This window comes from Leuciscus leuciscus (assembly GCF_965113295.1).
Source record: "Leuciscus leuciscus genome assembly, chromosome: 22".
Lineage (NCBI taxonomy): Eukaryota > Metazoa > Chordata > Actinopteri > Cypriniformes > Leuciscidae > Leuciscus > Leuciscus leuciscus.
Window position 1 is genome coordinate 16,107,438 of NC_138746.1, and position 20,841 is coordinate 16,128,278.

Genomic DNA, 20,841 nt, shown 5'->3' on the forward strand with positions numbered 1-20,841 from the left:
CCCCTCAATGTGAGATTATTCTCCATGGAGTGGCTCTCTTTGTTCTTCGATCACTGCGTTTTGGACCGCAGCTCCTCTCGGCTGAGGAAAGTAAATCAAATGAGATCATCAGAGGAATTTTAAGAGTAAATAATTGCAGGAATTGCAGAACACATCTGATTTTGTATGTGATTGGCAGGTTGTTTGTGTCTGTGTGGGATGGAGAGTGTTGTCTCGGTGTCGGCATATTGATTTTGAGTGACAGGTGACATGTAATAACAGCGGTACGATGAAAGCAGAGCACTGTTCCCTAGATACGCTGGATGAGAGTCTGTGAAATCAAGAGGTTGCTGAGTGCTCGCTCGCTCGCTCCCCCCCCCCTCTGGAGTTGTCAGGCGGCTTTGACAGGGGACGTAAAGGACCAGTGGTGTGTGAGATTCGGTAGTTAGAAGCACAGCCCACTGGAGGGAGAGGCTTTGAGAAGGGAGAAGCAGGGCAGAGCGGGGGAGGCGTCGGGTCGATCGCGGGGCTGACACAGAGTGGGTGCCATGTGGACAGGGACCTCTGTCTGTCCTTTGGGACTATGAGAAAGCCAATGAGTCTCTGAAATCGGGAGGGTTGAAGATGTGAGCGTGCAGTTAGAGACAAAGACAAATGCTGAGCTTTTTTTAATTACAAAGTGATTAACTTCTAAATTGTAGTGTTTTCAGTGAGTGCTCTGTCAGTTTTAAACACGGGCTCCTTGAAGAAATTAGACACCTTAGCACACTCCCTGGGCTGTTTCTCCAATGTCCCAGTACCCCAGGTACGTTCTGAATTTTTAATCTGGAAAATGGTTCAGCCATTAACTGAACCATTTTCTTGCTGGTGTGAATAAATGACAGTTGCTACATTTATAAAACAAGGTATTTCTATGTTTTTGTTTTTTGACATGTACCATAGAAATACCATGCTATTCCTAAAAGTAATTTTGATTGTTGATATCATGCATTATGAATGCATAACCATTAACAAAATCATTCTGTTGTCAATAAGAGTAAATCATACTACTATATTTGCAGAAAAGGGTATTACTATGATTCTGGACATTGAATTACCATGGTATTCTTAGAAGTACCATGTAAATACCATGCTATAAAATGTAAGCATTAACAGTACCATTTGCCTAACAATTCTATCACTACTCTCACAGTTACAATACTTACAGAAAGTTACCATGTTTTGGACATTTATAATGGAAATACCAGGGTATTCTTAAAAGTATCTTGATGCACAAGGTATATATCACGGCACGCTATATGAATATGGTAACTATTAACAGTCCCATTTCTCCCAATAAATCACAGTTACTATATTTACTAAAAAGTTAGTTTAATGATTCTGGGCATAGAAATACCATGCTACTCTTAAATAGTAGAAGTACCACATTAATGCCATGCTATGTACATTTGCTCTATCTATCTATCTATCATAGATATCTTTACCCTAAATAAATAAAAAACACTAAAAACTACAATTGTTTAAATGCTTATTATGCATATTCAATTATTAGTTTTATATTAATATTTACTATACTAATATTACTTATATATTTACTAATAACATTTATATTTACATATATTGTATTAACCATACATGCATAATAATATTTATTATACAAATATTAACATTTGTTAGACGACGACAAAAGTAACTTAAATGAAAAAAATGGGAAATGAGCATGAACCACTAAATATTGACTGATACAGATAAAAAAAAAAAAGTACATTTATTATACATATTGGCTAATAACTGATATGATACTAATATATTGTGCATACCCCACAGTACTTTTCTGTGAAGGTATCAAAGAGAGAATAATGCATTGCAATGCATAGGTTACTAAAAGGCACAGAACATGCAGATGGGAGAAGGACAGCTGTATGATTAGAAGGGAGATCAGTCATGCAGCATATAGAGAGAGAGAGAGTGTGTGTGTGTGTGTGTGTGTGTGTTTCACTCTGGCAGGGGTGAGCTGTGCAGCAGACCCCTGGGAGCATCAGGAGGGCAGGCTGTACGTGTGCATGTGTGTGTTTATGCTGTGTGTCGTAGCTCCACTAGGCGGTAATGACTCCGTGCCTCTGGGCTCTGGCTGCCTCTGTTTATCTCCGTTAGCAGCACAAGGCAAAAATAGGCAATACACAGAGAGAAAAAAAGAACAGCATCACATGGCCAGTGTGCTCTAAAATGTGCCTCACAGGTCACTTTGACAATGTTGGCTCTCGCTTCCCCTCTCCCCCCCTCTCCCTCTCTGTTCCTCTCCTGTGTCACACACACTCTCTGTCTCTCTCACTCTCATATTTTCTCCCTCCCACAAGTATTGCAATTTGCATATTAATGAACCTGGGCGCAGTGTCGAGCAGGAGTGTAATTCCTACTTCCTGTTTCTCGCTGAGCTCTTGTTTCTACATTTTGATTTTTTTGTGCCCTCCTCCTACTGACTCCCCACCCCTTTCTGCCTGTTTCTCTTTCTCAGAAGAAGCCCATGCTAGCAGTGCGTGGACTGAACAACACCATTTCATTAAGAGCAGTGCCAAACATGTGAGAAGATGTCTGTTGGAGGTTGTGCTTGCCCAGGTAAGAGCTCTAATTTCATCTCTTTTGCATGGACGGCTTCAGGCAGGAGTTGCGAAACAACATGGGGTTTTTGGGAATGAAAGGGAAAGGACTATACCTGGAAGACTTCACATCTCTTATGCCCCAATGTGAAGCCACTTAGGTCATGTGTTGCAGTCTGCACTGTATGGCCTGTTTATTTGAATGTTAAAGGAGCATTACATAAATCAGCATTCCTGTACGCCGACATTTGTTTTAGAAGTTCATTTGTGTATTCTATTTGTGCATGCAATGACATGCATTAGTTTGTGCAAGAAATTTGTATGTGATCTCAGAGCAGAGACTTCCTGGACATTGCTGTGACTTGAATAGTCTCCCTGACTGGTGTGTATAGTTGTGCGGGGTGCTTTCCTTTCTCATATGACGTCAGCTTTCGCTCGCATCTTAAAGTGCTTTGCATAGAAAAGCAAGTTAACGCTTTTGATTGAGCAGGACATTGTGGCAGTTTAACCTTCTGACGGTTATGAAAAACATATTCTCTTTGTTTTTCCTTCATGAATCATGTTCTGAAAACATTTTAGGCATTGGTTTGTCATTTGTGCCGATGGCAGGGAATAATATATGGATTGTTTCTGTAAAGGAAAAAAAAACATCCAACACAAATTCATTCATCTGCATTGCAAAATTTTTTCACATGTTGAAGGGGTTTGAAATTGAAGGCATTGACTTTTTGGCAGCTGTTCTTACTTTGAGACAGTTGAATAGAGACATCTGTCTTAATTAATTTGGAAATGAGGAAATGCACAATTAGTCACAGGCATCAATCACTGTGTTTAAAAAAAAATAAAAGTTAAAAAATATAAGTCTTAATTTATATTTATATTAATTTGAATAAATACGTGTTGTTTTGTATTATTACTTATGTATTATGCATTACAATAGGGCTTTATATTTATTAATATTTATAAATATTATATTTCTGTATATTCTGTTTATTATGCATTACAATAAACTCTGTTAATTTATATATGTATGAATTCATTCATTCATATTTTAAAATATATGTTATATAATTTATATTCAATTTTTTTTAAATGTATGCATTTATATAGTTTGTGTGTGTTATATACATATCTGTATTTAAAAATCTTATATTTTTATATTTTCATATTTATGCATATATATATATATATATATATATATATATATATATATATATATATATATATATATATATATATATATATATATATAATTTATCTTTAACATTAATAATTTACATATTTTTATCCAAAGCAATGTAATTGCATTTAAAGTATACATTTGATGAGTTTAAATCGAACCCATGACTTTGGTGTTGCTAGATCCACACTCTGAGAAGATGGGACAGAATCTTCATAAAAATGTTTGCACCACTGGCCTTGGCTGAGAATCAAGTGATGCTCTTGGAGACATGGCTCCATGCTGGTGATCTAACAGCAAGTATCCTATAGGGAATCTCTAAACCAGATTCAACGGAACTGTGTGGTCCAATCAATGGCAACATGAAACTTCATGAGACTTGCTTAGTTTGACCATACACCTTGTGAAAAACCTTTAAGAGTGACACATTGATGATATAAAGCTGCTTTCCTCATTCTTTTGCCATCTTTAACCTTTTGGAATCTTAGCGTCTTAAGTCCAAAGGTTACCTGTGAATGAATGTGCGCAGCTTGTTTGAGTGTGGTCAAGCATGCTGGAAGCAGTGATGTAGCATATGTTGACTTTGCGGTGAAGCCCAGTGTGCGCCGTCACCTAAATAGAGAGAACACATTTAGACACATTAGACACAAGGCACCCTTGTTTCTGACCAAGTCTTTCTCTCTCACAAGTTATAGTCTCTGGATCACTTAAATACATTTTTAATAGGGTCCATATGTTCAGTCTATAGGAGTTTCAAATTCCAAGTACCAAACTTCATGTTCTTGAGATCTGTGGCATCATGGAAAGATAATCACAATTACAAGGAACATAGTGCTTGTCCTCTCCCTCACTGTGATAAAGATTAAAAACAGGGTGAATGGCATCAAGGCAAGTTTGGACCGGTGTGGGGATTGTTTCGGTGCCATAAACACAAGGCAAGCAGTTTCTTCAGACGCTCTCAAGTCAGATTTTTATCTCAGTGCAAGAGCCAACCACAAAAGCCTCTCTGGCAACCTCATTGATAAACAAGCCAAAATTTGGCACATAACATTTGTTTAAAATCAAGTCACAAGGGTACATTTTTACAAGCGTAGTCATGGAAATTTCCACAGACATGTGTCCTGTCTGATTGCTTTCCTTTTTTGTGAAGAGGGAGGCGGGAAAGAGGGTGAAGAGAAGAAAGAATGAGACGGGGCGAGACTGAAACGGAGGCTTGGAGCGCGAAAGACGGCTCTTTCTTGCTTTTGTGTGGGGTCCCACTGCGCCATTTCATAAAAGGCAGAGGAGCACCATAAAAGCCTGCTTGTGATGTTCACCTCAGTCAGAAACACGATGCAATCTGTGCTTACAGCGCACGTCCCTCCCCTCGACACAGGTTTCGTTTGAAGTCTGGTTTGTTTACATTCCTATGCTCGTGTGGGCTGCACGTACAGTGGGCTGCCGTGATCCTCCTGTCTGGATTTGCAGATATATTGCTGAGCACGGATTGCACGCTTTTAATGGCCTCTTTTATAGCTTTGTTTGAGCTAGATAACAACCCATACCGACGCTTTTAAATGTGAGCTACTAAGCTCCATCCAGCTGCTCTCTGCCACTCGACTCTCTACCTCTCACCTACAAGTACTCGATATCAGCATGTGTCCTGTTACCTCATGCAAAAAAGTCACATGGACCCCTGATTAGAAGGAAATGACTTTAAGCGAAGCTAAAACAGTCACAAAAGCGAGCCTGTTTCAAGTTGCACAACGGCAACATGGTTAGGGTGTGCCTGTCAAGTTAAGAAGCTGCGCTGATTTACCATCTCCCTGCTGGACTGGTGATGCCTGTGCAATGCATGGTGCGTTTAGCGTGCATTTGTGTGCGCGTGTGCAACATCTCCCCCTCTCTAGCCCGTGGCTCACAGATCAGTCTCATTACACAGTGCTAGAACAAAATGGCTTCCTGTGCAGAAAATCAGCTCCCCTCAACTTGTCAGCATTAGACGGGGATGTTAGAACTCGTTATGTCACGTGTCAACAATGGTGAGGAAATATTAGATGAGAACTGGCATTTGCCAGCTGCACAAATCCGCCACTGTAAGAATCAATGCGTTGTCTGAACAAAATGACACATGATTTTACCGACTGAATGAAGATTAATTAGTGACGCTTGGTAGGATAAGCATTACTTTTGCTATTGTACCTCTATTATTATTAAACTTTGGCATGTGAGTCACTGTTTGTGCTGTGGAAATGAATGATACCTTAAATTGTGCGGCTTTATGATGAGAGCTGTGCTGTTACTTTTCCAGGATTTTTTCAAACTGGGGTTCTTCTGGGGACCACGGTCCACACAAGGGTGCTGGGGATTCTGCACAACATTTGAAAGAAAATGTATTTATTTATTTTATAAATAAATAATTATATAAAACATTTTTTAACAATCTTTTTTCTTTTCTTTTTTTTTTTACACATTTACAGATTTTGAAATTATTTTAATTTTAGGGCAGTCAAAGTCAGCATATTAACGTAAGATATTTTTGGACATTTTGTTTTAAGGTGTCTCATTTTTGACCACATTCGAAGAATTTAACATCATTAATGTTTCATTATGCTGTCTAAAGAATTCACAATAATTGTATTCTATTGACAGCTTTAATTCTAAAATGCATACATGCCACTTTCAAGAATAGTTTGCAGGGTCCTTGTGTTGTTTCTCCGTAAAAACAGTCAGTAATTACATATGGAAATAATATCTTATACTCACCTATAAATGGGTGGGTCACAGTAACGGTATTTAAATTCGGTCGCAGCTACGTAATCACAACCGTACTGAAATGTGACATTGCTATTATGTTGGCAACTAGTTCAATGAACAAGGAGTTAATATTGAGTGACTCAGGCTACATTTCAAGGACAACACAGTTGGTTTATCTGCTTTTTCGCCGCCATTGAAAATACCATAGTTCCAAAGCCAGCAACAACATAGGTGGCGTTTCCTTCCTGAATGAATCAATGTTTTTGAGCGAATCGGTTGAGTGAATGAATCAATGAATCACTCATAAAAACACGTGGGCTGAATTCGAAAAGTACTCCCATCCTACTCGTATGTATGTTTTCCATATGAAAATATGATAGAAAAAGAGTAGAATTATTAAGGATGTGATTAGGCATCCGAATTCACCATAGTTTTGTTCTTGATTGAATGGTGATTCATTACAGACAGTCACTTGTCGCCACCTATTGGTTTAATTTAGTTGCAGTAAAAGTCATTGATATGTAAAAATGTAAAAAAAAATTGTTTTGTAATCACAATAAAGAGCAGTGCTGTAGTTGAGCCCAAATAATTATAGATAAGCAATTGTAAATATAAGAAACAAAATGTAAGAAGAAAAAAATCAGAACTGCGGCAATAAAAGGAAAAGTAAGCAAAGGCATCTGTATTTCATAGTGAAGAGGATCAGCTGTTTGCTTCTCTATGATTTCCAACTCAGTGGTTCCTGAGACCTCAATAAACTCCCATGACCTGTCCCTGAGGCTGCTGTTGCCAAGGGAAACACACTGAGTCGGAACCGGTCTGAACACAACAGACCCCTCACACTCTCTCTATACCTGAAGTGTGTGTTTTATGTAGGGAACACCTAAAGTGCCTGAACGGATTTATTCCCAATGACAGCAAATGTGTTTTCCTCAGTGTGTTTTACTGCTCATTGATTTTTCTCTGCATTCTCATCAAGTATTTCTCCCGCTGCTTTTTGAGGTCTGACACTTATGTTTGATAGCATAGAGTCTTTGCCAACAAAGTCAACAAACACCACAGTTACTTATTAGTCATTTATCAGACACTTTCATATCCAAAGTGACTTACAGTATATTTATTGCATGTTCAGTCCCCATGGAGTGACCTAAGGTTAAGTGCTTTGCCCACATCTTTAACCAGAAACCACTGCAGTGCAGCAGCAGGCAGAATATTCATTCACTGTATATTTGTTAAGCGTGGGTATTTCAGAGCCCTCATCATATTTCCTCTCACAGCAGTGTAACGCATGTTTCCAAGTGATTTAACGGCTTAAAGAGATGCTTGCAACAAAAAAATCCAGTCAATTTAATCCACCAGTGGGTTCACTTAGCTTTGCATATGTCTCTGGCAATCAAATGCCTGTAAGAATTTTAGGTGGTAATGAGTGGTTTGTGATGAAAAGAAAGGAATCTGAAGAGGCAGTTGGATCCCTGCTGGGCCAGAGCATCATCATCTGTAGAAACAGAGGCATTGCTTCAGTCGAGGCGAGTCATGTTTGGGGTCAGAAAGACTTTATTGTTTTGTTTTAAAAGAAAGTATACTGTTATTCAGCAAAGATGCATTCAATTAATCAAAAATGACAGTAAAGACACTTATAATTTTACAAAAGATTACTATTTCAAATAAATGCTGTTCATTTGAACTTTCCATTCATCAAATAATCCTCAGTCACAGTTTCCACATAAATATTAAGCAGCACAACTTATTTCAATATTGATAATAATCAGAAATGAAGGATCATGTGACACTGAAGACTGGAGTTATGATGCTGAAAATTCAGTTTTGCCATCACAGGACTAAATTACATTTAAAATAGAAAACAATTATTTTAAATTGTAATAATATTTCACAATATTACCATTTTCATTGTATTATTGATTAAATGAAAGCCTTTTTCAATAATAATAATAATAATCTTACCAAACCTATTTTGTTTAAAAGTTTGGGGATGGTAAGATTTAAAAAAAAAGTTTTTTAAAGAAGTCTCTTGAAAGAACAGTTTAAGAATAGCTGCTTTATGATTAACTATATGACAATATATTTAATAATGAATATAACTTATAATAAAATTATGATAACTTATAAAACTTGATACTCAAATTTCATTTTTTTTTTTTTTTCTTGTGTAATTTTATACTAAAATGTTTTTAATAACAAAAAATGTTTTGGGCCAAAATATCAGCATGTAGAGTATGAGGGTTTCACTTTTCACCAATGATTTTCTTCGATTTTACCATGACTTTTCCATAATTTTTCCTGTTTGTAATGACTGGATAACAATTCAGTGTGAGATCTCACAAAAAAAGTTAAACACTTCAGAATATAAAATATTTCAATTGACTATAGAAACACTTTAGAAATGTTCAAAACTTTTTAAGATTCTATTCATTTCCATGGGAACCCCAAACAAAATATTCACACATGCGGTAATATAAATGCTTAATTGGGATTTAGGAATTGATTACACAGATTTCATTAAAAATTCTAAAGTGTTGACTGTCTTTTGTAAACAGCACATCATGAGATTTTTCCCCTGCACATTCCTCTGAGTGGAGGATAGACATTAGAAATGATTTGTACTGCAGTCAGTCCCCCACAGTAGTTAGTATGGCCCTCACATATGTCGTCTGTCGCCAGAGCATTATCGCGCTCTGCCAGCCGTGTAGCTGTGAGCAGCCTGGGTGAGCGTGAGGCACATGGCTCTCCCTGTGCTTGTGTTTGGGAGAGATGAGGCAGTGGCATAACAAAGAGCCCCTGGAGCACTGTGAGGGAAGCAGAGGCCTCATCAGGGAGAGAGATTTTGTCAGCCATGGCGGTGAAGGATGGAGTTTTCTCCACAGAGGCAATCCTTCATTCAAACCAGAGTTAAAATGAGAACAGCTTCACTGCTGCACATGAAGGACGTTCATAAAGCTTCATAAATGAATTCACCAAGAGCCCCTAGTGGAAGTTTAGCTATTATCGTTTTCCTGTCTGAATCTGCCATATAATCAAGCTGCTTATTAGATCCATAAGTCTTCAGCCTTTTCAAATACACCCATGTTGAGGTAGGCTACCTGTCATACCAATAACACACGCTAATTTATATAAGCATTGGTTCCCTAAACACTCGTGTATTATTGTGATGTTGGCTCATTACTTCCTCGCTAAATTTGTGCTGCAGTCCTGTGAAGTCATAAGATATAGAGCTTATGCAATTTCGTGACACTAGGGAGCGATGTTGTTCTATCTGAGGAAGTGGATGGGTCTGAAAGACTGTTAAAAAAATGGTCTGGTGCCTACACGTGACCCACAACAATTCATTATGAATTCATTATGCTGATTTGACCCACAGCCAAAGAGACAGTTAAACCAAAAATGAATTTTATGTCATTATCTACTCACCATCATGTTGTTCCAAAATTGTATGACTTTCTTTTATTTGTGGAACAAAAAATAAGATATTATTTTGTGTTCCAAGCAGAAGAAAAAAAATATATAATAATATTCTGGATTTGAAATAACAACAGGGTGAATAAACTTTTACCAAGTGTTTATTTAATTGTATTTAAACTGGCATTTTCCTAGTGAGTGACATACTTTTCATAATTAACAGGAAAAAAAGAAAAAAAAAACGATGTGATTGATTTAGTGTGTAATGCAAAGACATTTTAAAACATTTTCTCTTTTTGATAACAAAACATGCTGACCTTTCTCTGTGAAATTAGTATTAAAGCAATAATATCACAAGGAAAGAGTTCAGCATGATAGAATTTGCATATTTATTTATTGCCTTTGAACACTTGACAGCATTTGGTTTTCGTGACATTGCCACAATGTCAAATTACAGGCACAGTCTCTTTGCAGCAGAATGCTGTTCCTGGAGATCCCTTGTTGCAGAGTTTATTTCCATAACTACTCAAACTCCTGCCTTTAATTTTGAATTATTTTTTATTAGAGTTGTAACTGGATCTTCACAAGTAGGACTGAGCCAGCAGCCTTTCAGCCAGTTACCAGCTTAAAGGGATATAGTTCACCCAAAAATTACAATTCTGTCATCATTTACTCACCCTCAAGTTGTTCCAAACCTGTATTTTATGAATATGAGTAACCAAACAGTTGATGGACCCCACTGAGTTCCATATGGAAGAGAAAATACTTTGGAAGTCAATGGGGTTCATCAACTGTTTGGTTACGTATATTCTTCAAAATATCTTCTTTTGTGTTCAGCAGAACAATTAAATGCTGGTTTGGAACAACTTGAGGGTGAGTAAATGATGACAAATTTTCATTTTTGGGTGAACTATCCCTTTGACATCTTTTGGAGGCAACACCACCATCACTCTATGATATTGTAGTATAAGTTATGATCAAAAATCAGTCATAAACTTTTGCTTATTTTCCATGTAACTCCTAAAATAATCTAATTAGACTGAAAATAGCCAAAGGTCTTAGATCTGACTAATCACATAATGGTGCCTTTAAAGAAAACCCAACAAAAAACAACATCATAAACCTCTATTAATTCTAAATAAGTTTTCTATACACGTCAACCAAATAACACTATCAAAGTGTCTATAGTAAGCTCCACTAACTAACTTGTTGCACAGAAATAACTAGACAGACCTCAGCAAATGCCCTTTAAATGCTTTAATCACAGCCGGGAGAGTTCTCAAGCATTTCTCAGAGAATCTCTTCCAAAAAGAAGTTTACATCAGGTTTTTATTCATGGATTTCATCCGGTCCCTTTCCAGGATTAATCAAGCACAATGCAGTCTGCATTCATAATCTAGGTGCTTGATTTTATACACCTGTGGAAAGGGACCGGATGAAACCCATGAATAGGATATAAACATATACAACAGTAAGATTAACGTGATTTATTACTCATGGGCACCTCCCTTCAATATGATTGGTTTAATCTATGCAAAACAAGCCCCCACTGCCACTTCACCCTACTGGCAAATTTACAGAGCAAATTTAGATCTCAAATCATTGAAAAAATGGAAGAGGTTAGAAGTTCATTTGATTACTCAATATGTCATGAGACGATATTGTCTAACCAGCATCGAGTTTCCACTGGTTTCGACCCTTTGGTTTCAGCACACCAACAATCTTCAGAGTAGGCCTACATTTTGTTCAAGTATGGTAGGCCTGTAGGAGAAGTAAGGTTAGATGTTAGAATTATGATTTGTTTAAAATACAGTTTACTATTTTATTTATTTAAAAAATCCATCACAGTAGCAAATCAGTTAAACCTTAAATATGCTGGCAATTCTAGGTTTTATTGACAGGTTCACAGCTTTGCATGTTGTTAAAACGTCCTAAGTGACTTCAATTATAACATTATTCATGAAATTAAAACAGCCAATTAAAAAATATAGCCTAAATATAACAATTATAAATAAATATAGATTCAGGTGTTTTTTTTAAATCTATCAAGTTGCCAATTATTTAAGCGAGATAAACTAACTTAAAAATGATTTTTGGCAGGGTGTTCAGAAGATGCGTAGGTGGTGTAAACACAGCATGCTCTCTGCTCTCGTTCAAGTCCCGTTACGAATTCTAAAAGTTTAGGCAACTAGAGTTTTAGTCGATAGTCTTTTGACCACATTTTTACAGTAGGCTTTCGACGTGTAACGTTAGCCTACTGTAGTGAATACAGGCAGTAGTAGCTTGTGTTTGGGGGAGGGGTAGTTTTGATGGGATGGGATTGCGAGGGGTTGATGCTCCACCAGAGCAGGGAGTGTTGAGGGGGGTTGCACGGAGAGAAAGAAGGGCCTGTGCCATTGTTCATGATCAAGAACAAAGGGTTGCACGGGCACTTTTCCTCGTTACCCCGTGAGTCCGGTTCTTGTTTAACACAGGCTACAACTACCAGCGCTGCAACTGCATTTTGAACCTGCTTTTTTGCACACCACGATGGTTTGAAGGGGCTGATGTTTCAGCTCACCTCGCTTTAAAAACAGCGACCGACAGACCGGGATTATAATCAAGGAGCACCGGGGAGAGAGAGCGTCGAATTCCTGCAGGTGTGCTTGAGCTTCAGTGTCAACGTAAATTCATAGCAACGTTTAGTTTTAAAGCTTGTAAGCGCGGAAATAAATGCTTTGAATTGCGTCGCCATGGTGATGCAGTTTACGCTGTTCGGATAATCGGCTAACCTGTGCAGGGCCTCGCCTGTGCTCGGACTCGGAGCCAGGCCTGGCTAAGCTAGGCTACCAAGTTTGACGTTGTGGTAGACAAATTCCGAGACTTGTTTGGAATAAGTTGCTACAGATACACCAGTGATAAATGTTTGAAATAACAGCAGCATCTTTTAATCGTAGTTAAATGCACTTTATTATGAAATGTTTTGAGTAGTATGGCTAACGTTGCACCTTATTACTAGCTTAGCACAAGTGTTCACCAACAACAGAGGGGAATTAAGTGGTTAACGTACTATTAATATGTGGGAATATACAAAAAATGCAGTATTTAATCATGTGCAACATCAGGATCTCTTTATTGCTTTAAATGATGTTTAGGAGTCAAATGTACTCTTTATTACTTTGTTTGTAGATGGCATTATAAAACGTTAAATGCAGTGCCAGCGTCAGTTAAACTGTGTGTGTAACGTAATTGTCAATGACATAAAATATTTATACTAATTATTAAATTTCTCAAATGCACTTTAAAAAGCACCTCTGATATTTCCAAAAGAGGCTAGCTGGCATAGAGTGAATAGTATCTTAGTTTATTCAAATTATGTTGATTACTAAAACTCACAGAGCCACAATATTGACAGAATTGGTGTATCAGACTAGAAAAATGGCAGATCTGTGTGTGACCTTGCTTTCTTTTTATGCCAAACCTGGAAATATCAGGGATATGTAAAATTGCCATTTCCAGGCCACGCTCTATATTGAATATTTAATGTTTCTTCTTGTGCTAAGTTTGAACAATGTAATTGGCTGCTAAAATATCCATAAGATGTTTTTAATAATTACTTATTCAGATATCATAAGCGACCAAAATAGTAATGGAAATGTATTAGTCAAAAAGTGTGATGAGGTCACCCTGACCTAGTAATTACATTCCAGTTTAATTTCATTGTGTGGCTATTATATATTGTGAATAAAATATGCAAGAAACATGTAGCACTGCACAAATGTTGCATTTAATAATTGCGAATTGAAATGTGGATTGTATTAGATTAGTCCTTGTGCAAGCCGGCTTGTTTTTGGGTTTAACTTGCTGTCATGAATTACATGAATGGGGGATGGGCTGTGCATAAGCTACAGAGAAATAATCACAATGTCATGTGATCACATGGTGTTTGCTTATCAGGGTGTGGGGGAATTATCATGGAAGTCTTTCAAAATAAAAATATTCATCATATTTATTATTTTAGAGAAATAATGAAATATTTAAAGATGTGATTTTCTTCAGTCACAGATTAACATGCATGTTAACTGCACTGCTAGTCAGTGAACAAGAATAACTTGTGGTTGTCTTGTCTTGTATTTATATAAATATATATATATATATATATATATATATATATATAATATAAATAAAGATTGCTGTTGTGAAAAAGTCAGGACAAAAATAGACATCTCTTGTTTACCTACAGCTGGACTAAATGCATAATGATTGATGTCTTTGTAGGCATGTCTGTATATTCTGTAAATTGAATAAAGATAAAAATGTACAGTCTTTTATGTTTGAATGGACTGTGTTCTCTTTCTCATTGTCTTTGTGTTTACTTCAATAGGCTGTTCGTCCAAGTCATTCAAGCTGTACTCCCCAAAGGAGCCTCCCAACGGCAGTGCCTTCCCTCCATTTCACCCAGGTGCAATGCTGGATAGAGATGTGGGGTGAGACTCATGTTGTGATTGTTGTTTTACATGGTGAAAACTACATGTGTATCTAGTAATTGGCCATTTTTCTAGTTTATAGTAAAAAGTGGACATCTAGCTAATATATATCCCAAGTAAACTGATTATACATTTCAAATTAAATTAACTTATTATTAAAGTCTGAATAATGCTCCTTATTTCAGTCCGACACCGATGTATCCCCCATCTTACATGGAACCTGGAATAGGGTAAGCTCTTATTTGGCAGTTAATATCGTTGTTCATGGCAGTATATTTTCAAGAGACAGATAGCAGGCTGATTTTCAGCAGTCATTAATCCAGTCTTCAGTGTAACATGATCCAGAAATAATTCTAATATGCTGAATTGCTGCTTAAGAAACATTGTTTATGTTCAATGTTGAAAACAGTTGTGCTGCTTAATATTTTTGTAGAAATTGTGATTCTTTGAACAGAAAGTTCAGCATTTATTAGAATTTTTTTTCTCCGTAATAATATTGCATGCCATGTTACAGGAGGCACACACCGTATGGAAATCAAACAGACTACAGAATATTTGAGCTCAACAAAAGACTACAGAATTGGACAGAGGTAAGAGAAACCACTTTATCAATATTCATGGTACACATTTAAATAGGGGGCAACTGAATTTTTTATTTCAGGAAAGGAAACAGTAGTTTGTTTACATGCATGTAAATCATGGAAAAGCATGCAATGTAAATGTTGTTTGTTTTGCCCATTTAAACCTTTTTTTTTTTATATTATAGTTGAGTTGTGTGGGTTTTTTTGTGTTTTTTTCAGCAGGATTGTGACAATTTGTGGTGGGATGCGTTCACTACAGAGTTTTTCGAAGATGATGCAATGCTGACTATCACTTTCTGTCTGGAAGATGGACCCAAAAGATATAGTAATATTCTGTTTTATAAAGTCACTTAAGTGATTTTAATTTGTTTGTATTTGTATTTGACTTTAATGATCAAATATAGATGTAAACATAAGGAAACCCATTCATAGTCTGCTTTTTCCCCAGTAACTGAATCCAAATTTTTCCTGTTTTCAGCTATTGGTAGGACATTGATCCCTCGGTACTTCAGGAGTATTTTTGAGGGAGGGGCCACTGAACTTTTCTATGTGCTAAAACATCCCAAGGAGTCGTTCCACAATAACTTTGTGTCCCTGGACTGTGATCAGTGCACCATGGTTACACAGAATGGCAAACCCATGTTCACACAGGTATAATTGTTTTCTGCGTTTATGGTCAAAGTTTTAAAACTAATGCTAACTAAGCATATCCTTTGGTATGACCACCATTGCACAATGCACTTCTTATAAAGTTTATTGTCAGAAATAAATCCTAAAAATAGCCTTTATGTGTTGCCCGTTCATTTCTTTTCAAAATGAATGCGGTGTCAGAAAAGGCTTACATTAACTCTTGTTGTGATCTTAACTGGAAATAAAAGTATTTCCATTAAATAAGCTCTACTATAAGAACATCATTTTAGGCCACCCCCACCATTGCCATTCAAAGTACACAAGTCCTTTCATCTCCTCAGGTGTGTGTGGAGGGAAGACTGTACCTGGAGTTTATGTTCGATGACATGATGCGTATAAAGACATGGCACTTCAGCATCAGACAGCACAGAGAGGTTGTGCCGAGAAGCATCCTGGCAATGCATGTGAGTTTTGGATAATTATTCATGCTGTTTTCTATTCACATCATTACAGTACTTGCAAGTCTGCAATATATTGAGATTATTAGAACAATACTTTTGTCCTAAACCCCTCTTTCAATAAGTATTTACACTACTGTTCAAAAGTTTTGGGTCAGTCTGATTTTAAAAAAAGAAGAAAGAAATTAATTAATACTTTTATACAGCAAGGATGCATTAAATTGACAGTAAAGCCATTTATAATGTTAAAATAGATTTGTTTTAAATAAACTTTTAAACTTTCAATTCATCAAAGAATCCTGCAACAAACGTATCATGGTTTCTACAAAAATATTAAGCAGCACAACTGTTTGCATTGATAATAATAATAAGAAGAAAAATAAATGTTTATTGAGCACCAAATCAGCATATTATATTGATTGCTGAAGAATCATATGAAACTGGAGTAATGATGCTGAAAATTCTGCTTTGCCATCACAAGATAAAAAATTAAAAAAAAAATTAAAATAGAATATAATTTTTTTAATTCTTATAATATTTCACAATATTACTGTTGTGTAATATCTGCCATTAAAGGGTTTGTTCACCAGAAAATAAAAATGATCCCATAATTGACTTAGCCTCAAGCATCCTAGGTGTATATAACTTTCTTCTTTCAGCCAAACTCAATCGTAGTTATATTAAAAAATATCTTGGCTCTTCCAAGCTTTATAATGGGAGTGAATGGTACCTTCAATTTGGAAGCCCCCCCAAAAAACCGCATCCATCCATCATAAAAGTTATCCATACGGCTCCAGGGGGTAAATAAAGGCCTATGCGCAACGCAATGCGTTTTTTAAAAGAAATATATCCATATTTATAACTTCATAAACTATAATTACTGGCTTCCAGTAACGGCCATACGAGAGTCTAGTTCCTGCTGAAGAATGACCTATAATTCAGACCATTTTCCCCCCTATAAGTTGTAATGCTTTTAGCTGTAGATGTGGCATTTATTTATTTACTTTTTTTAGACATTAAAAATGTAATGTTTCCCATATTATGCAGCATTTCAACACTTGAATGTCTTTCTTTTTTCTTAATATGTCATGTTTTGTTTAAAAAGGTTTCAATAGATGTTTTTCAAGATTTGTGTTTTTCTTTGGGAAAGCATAAGCAAAAACCTACACTACTCTACTATTTATGTTGATTTACTAAACTTTTTCCACAACAGGCACAAGACCCTCAAATGCTTGACCAGCTATCAAAAAACATCACAAGATGTGGTTTATCTAACTCTACGCTGAACTACCTCCGAGTAAGTACAGAACGGTAGATGTGAATTAAAAACCATCTCCAGCTACAGTGGCTTCACTTCTTCTCCATTGCCATCTAACAGGTTTTTCCTCTTCCACAGCTTTGTGTAATCCTAGAGCCCATGCAGGAGCTGATGTCCAGACACAAGACCTACAGTCTCAGCCCACGAGACTGCCTCAAAACCTGTCTGTTTCAGAAATGGCAGAGGATGGTGGCCCCACCAGGTGCGAATCGAGCAACTTTCATCTGAAAGACAAACAAACAGCTGGGGTTTTGAAAGTAAACTAAAACCATAAAAAGATTTGTTATTTGAAATAAATATATTTTTATGAAAAACTAAAACTAACATGTAAATGAAAAACTAATAGTATCTCAATGATACTAAAATAACTGCATCCTGCGTGAGTTTCAAATATTGTCCTCTGCTCTATCTCCAGCCGAGCCTGCGAGACAAGCTCCCAACAAGCGAAGGAAACGAAAAATGTCCGGCGGCAGCACGATGAGTACCGGAGGAGGCAACAACAACAACAGCAACAGTAAAAAGAAAAGTCCAGCCAGCAGTTTTGCGCTCTCCAGCCAGGTACCTGTAAGCATCTCATTTTGATGTCCATTTTGAGCTGTGTGAGATGGGTAGCGGGAGGAGGGTGGACCAATGCTTGTATTCAAGTTATGCATAATAATAGGAAGACAGACCCAACATAGCGACAAGTGGACATGATCCAATGCTGGGCAGTCCCTGGTCCTTTAGGGCCGCAGGTCTGTGGGTTTTTTTTTTTTGGTGCTTTTTGTCAGTCTGTTGGGTGTTTTGAGCTCCAGAGACGCAGCCAACACTAGAGACCCGAGGTGGAATGAAACCCGTGCAGCACTCAAGGATCCGGGATGCCCACCATGGCAGAGCTATTTAGTGTTCAGCATGGTGAACGTAGCCTTTTTCACATACAGCACTGCTGATTTAAGTTCCTGTGGCTGGTGCACCGTGCTGATTTGGGCTTGTAGTGGGCAGGATAGTGGAGGTCTAGTTCCTCAGTGCCTTCTGCAGTTGCTATGTGGTGTAGAAAGCCACCGCGTCCCCCTACGGAGCACCCCCGGGTTGCGGGGATAATGTTTGCGCCCCTTCCTGTCCCCTGCAGGATGTGATGGTGGTGGGAGAGCCCACTCTGATGGGAGGGGAGTTCGGGGACGAGGATGAGCGGCTCATCACGCGGCTGGAGAACACACAGTTTGATGCGGCCAATGGCATCGACGACGAGGACAGTTTCAACAGTTCCCCCGCCCTGGGCACCAACAGCCCCTGGAACAGCAAAGCTCCCTCCAGCCAGGAGAGCAAAAATGACAACCCCACCTCACAGTCATCACAGTAGAAGTATTAGGGGCTAGCGAAAGGCTCGAGAAGCCACTCGAGGACACAACCCGGTCCTAGTCTTCTGCGTTGACGATTCCTCAATTGGTCACTCGTGAAATTGGCCCTCCTCATCCTCCGTCGCCATCAGACATGCCGTTTTGTTGGTTCTTTTTTTTCTTTTTTCTTTTCTTTGAGAGTCGTTTTCCAACACCATCCGTTTCTGTGTCTCGATCAGGCTTAGCGATCAGGCTGTGGGTTATTGTTCCAACCTCGGGTCTCTCTGTGCGTGCTGTGCTTTGACACGCATGGCCGTTTCTGTTGTGCTCACTTGACAGGAAAGGATCACTTTTTATCTAACCGTTTAGTGATATGACCATTGTGTGCACCTCAGATTCAAACCCAACACTCCATTTTTAAAAACTCAATTATTTGTTTTGTAGGACCTGGTTGGAACAAAAACCTGTACAGTTCCGGAGCTTGAGGACCGGAGTTGAGAACCACTACGTAAAGTCCTTTAAGTAAAACTAAATAAAGTGTAAAGCATCGAGGTTCTTGAGTTTGGTCATACCCAAAATGGTCACAGAGAGCTTGCCTGACCGTTATGCCAGACTCAAAGAAGTGTTTGATTTCTTTCTTTTTTTCCCTTTTTTGAAAAAAAATTGTTTGCATTCTGTTTGGTTTCTTGTTCTTTTTTATTTTTTATAACGATTTCTAAAGAGAAAAAATAAGCAAGCAAACAAAAACTCTAAATATCCTTTGCACTCTTGTCACTGTATTTTGGATCTATTTTTCTTAATAAAACGATTATGATGAATTTTGTTCTTATTAAAACAAAAAAATTGATAATCTTTAACTGGAAAACGCTGTCAATCTCAAATGTAAAATAACAAATTTTGTATTGTTACTGTTATCAATATTATTGTAAGTAGATGCTACTTTGCTCTAAGCTTTACACCTATCTGTCTTTCTGTTTCTTCTGTTTCAATCGTCATTGAAAATGAGATTACATGATCATAGCATGTACGTCTGGGAACTGCATGTGTCAGACGATAGCTATTGCAGCTGTAACAGTCTCATTGTTTGCAGGATCTAAATCCTACACTGTTAGTCCAACGGCTGGTGGCACATTTTGTCCTGAGACCGTAGCTATGAACTTTTGTTTCTTGGAGATTTTTAACCTATTGAAAAGAACAGACCAAGCTCAATGCCTTTGTGTAAACCCAGTCATTCATAGCAATTGCTAAAAGCTTAATTTTAGTATTACCAGCCATTGTTTTGTTTGTTTTTTCTTCCCTGATGCTACAGACCAAGAAGCAAAATCCTTTAATTTACACATTTATATTATGATTTTGTTTTTTCATCATTTTGTTTGTGTATTTGTGATTGTATATTTAAAATTGTAGCCAAGTTCTGTATAAGTGTGATTCTATTTACTCTTCTTTAGGACCCCTGTCTGTGCCCTTGACCCATTCATTTGTCAAAAGTAAAGCTCAACCTCTCATTTCAAATTGTTTCTAGATGCATTAAAGGTACAACTACCTTTCACCTATAAAGGTAGATTATAGTTTTTAAGTCAATGTACAATGTATTTATTTTTTTAAAGTCTTTGCCATTGCATTATATATCGAGACGAAACATGTTGCTGTGTATGTGATGTTGCCTTTTTACATTATTTTTTATTTTTTATGTTATTTCATTAACCTAAGATGATATATAAGTTCTTGAATGAATCCATAAGAGTTCTTATTAAACCTTGGATAATGTAAAAAATAATCCAGACCATTAATTCCTATAAGCCCCTTTGAGGTTACAGTGTATTGTTTTTTTAAAACACCAGAGGGCACTCCATTGTAAGGCTTCCATTGACCTATAAAAATGGTCTGAGACTAAACTATAGCTACATGTAACCAATTTATGGCATACAAATCTTAAATTCATTGTTCACATATTTGTCACTATAACCCAGTGTTTTGGTTAGTTTCTCAAGTCGGCTATAAAACAGCTGTGCACTTTCCTGAGTTTTCAGAGACCATTTGTTTGTGGTTGTTTTACAAATATATTTTTGCCTAGCGTCTCCCATTGGCAGTTGATGTGTGGTACCAATAAAACACATTTTCACAGCTATCATGCCTGGTGTGTGGTTAACTCACATCGACAGTACA

The 20,841-nt window shown here is 37.2% G+C and overlaps 1 protein-coding gene across 10 annotated transcripts; it reads left to right on the forward strand.

The window, feature by feature from the left end:
* The first annotated feature begins 469 nt into the window (after window positions 1-469).
* Window positions 470-20,803, forward strand: ldb1a (LIM domain binding 1a). Of its 10 annotated transcripts, none has more exons than XM_082153547.1 (12): window positions 470-784; window positions 2,495-2,595; window positions 14,270-14,372; window positions 14,558-14,602; window positions 14,887-14,962; window positions 15,173-15,278; window positions 15,432-15,604; window positions 15,925-16,047; window positions 17,255-17,338; window positions 17,438-17,561; window positions 17,775-17,923; window positions 18,468-20,803. In XM_082153547.1, exons 2-12 carry the CDS (start codon window positions 2,568-2,570, stop codon window positions 18,696-18,698), a joined length of 1,242 nt encoding a protein of 413 aa, XP_082009673.1. In that variant the 5' UTR covers window positions 470-784; window positions 2,495-2,567; the 3' UTR covers window positions 18,699-20,803. The 10 variants fall into 10 exon arrangements, with proteins under 10 accessions (XP_082009673.1, XP_082009674.1, XP_082009670.1 ...); XM_082153548.1 differs by having other exon boundaries at window positions 2,498-2,595; XM_082153544.1 differs by lacking the exons at window positions 470-784; window positions 2,495-2,595 and adding an exon at window positions 12,200-12,354 and having other exon boundaries at window positions 15,176-15,278.
* The last annotated feature ends 38 nt before the right edge of the window (window positions 20,804-20,841 follow it).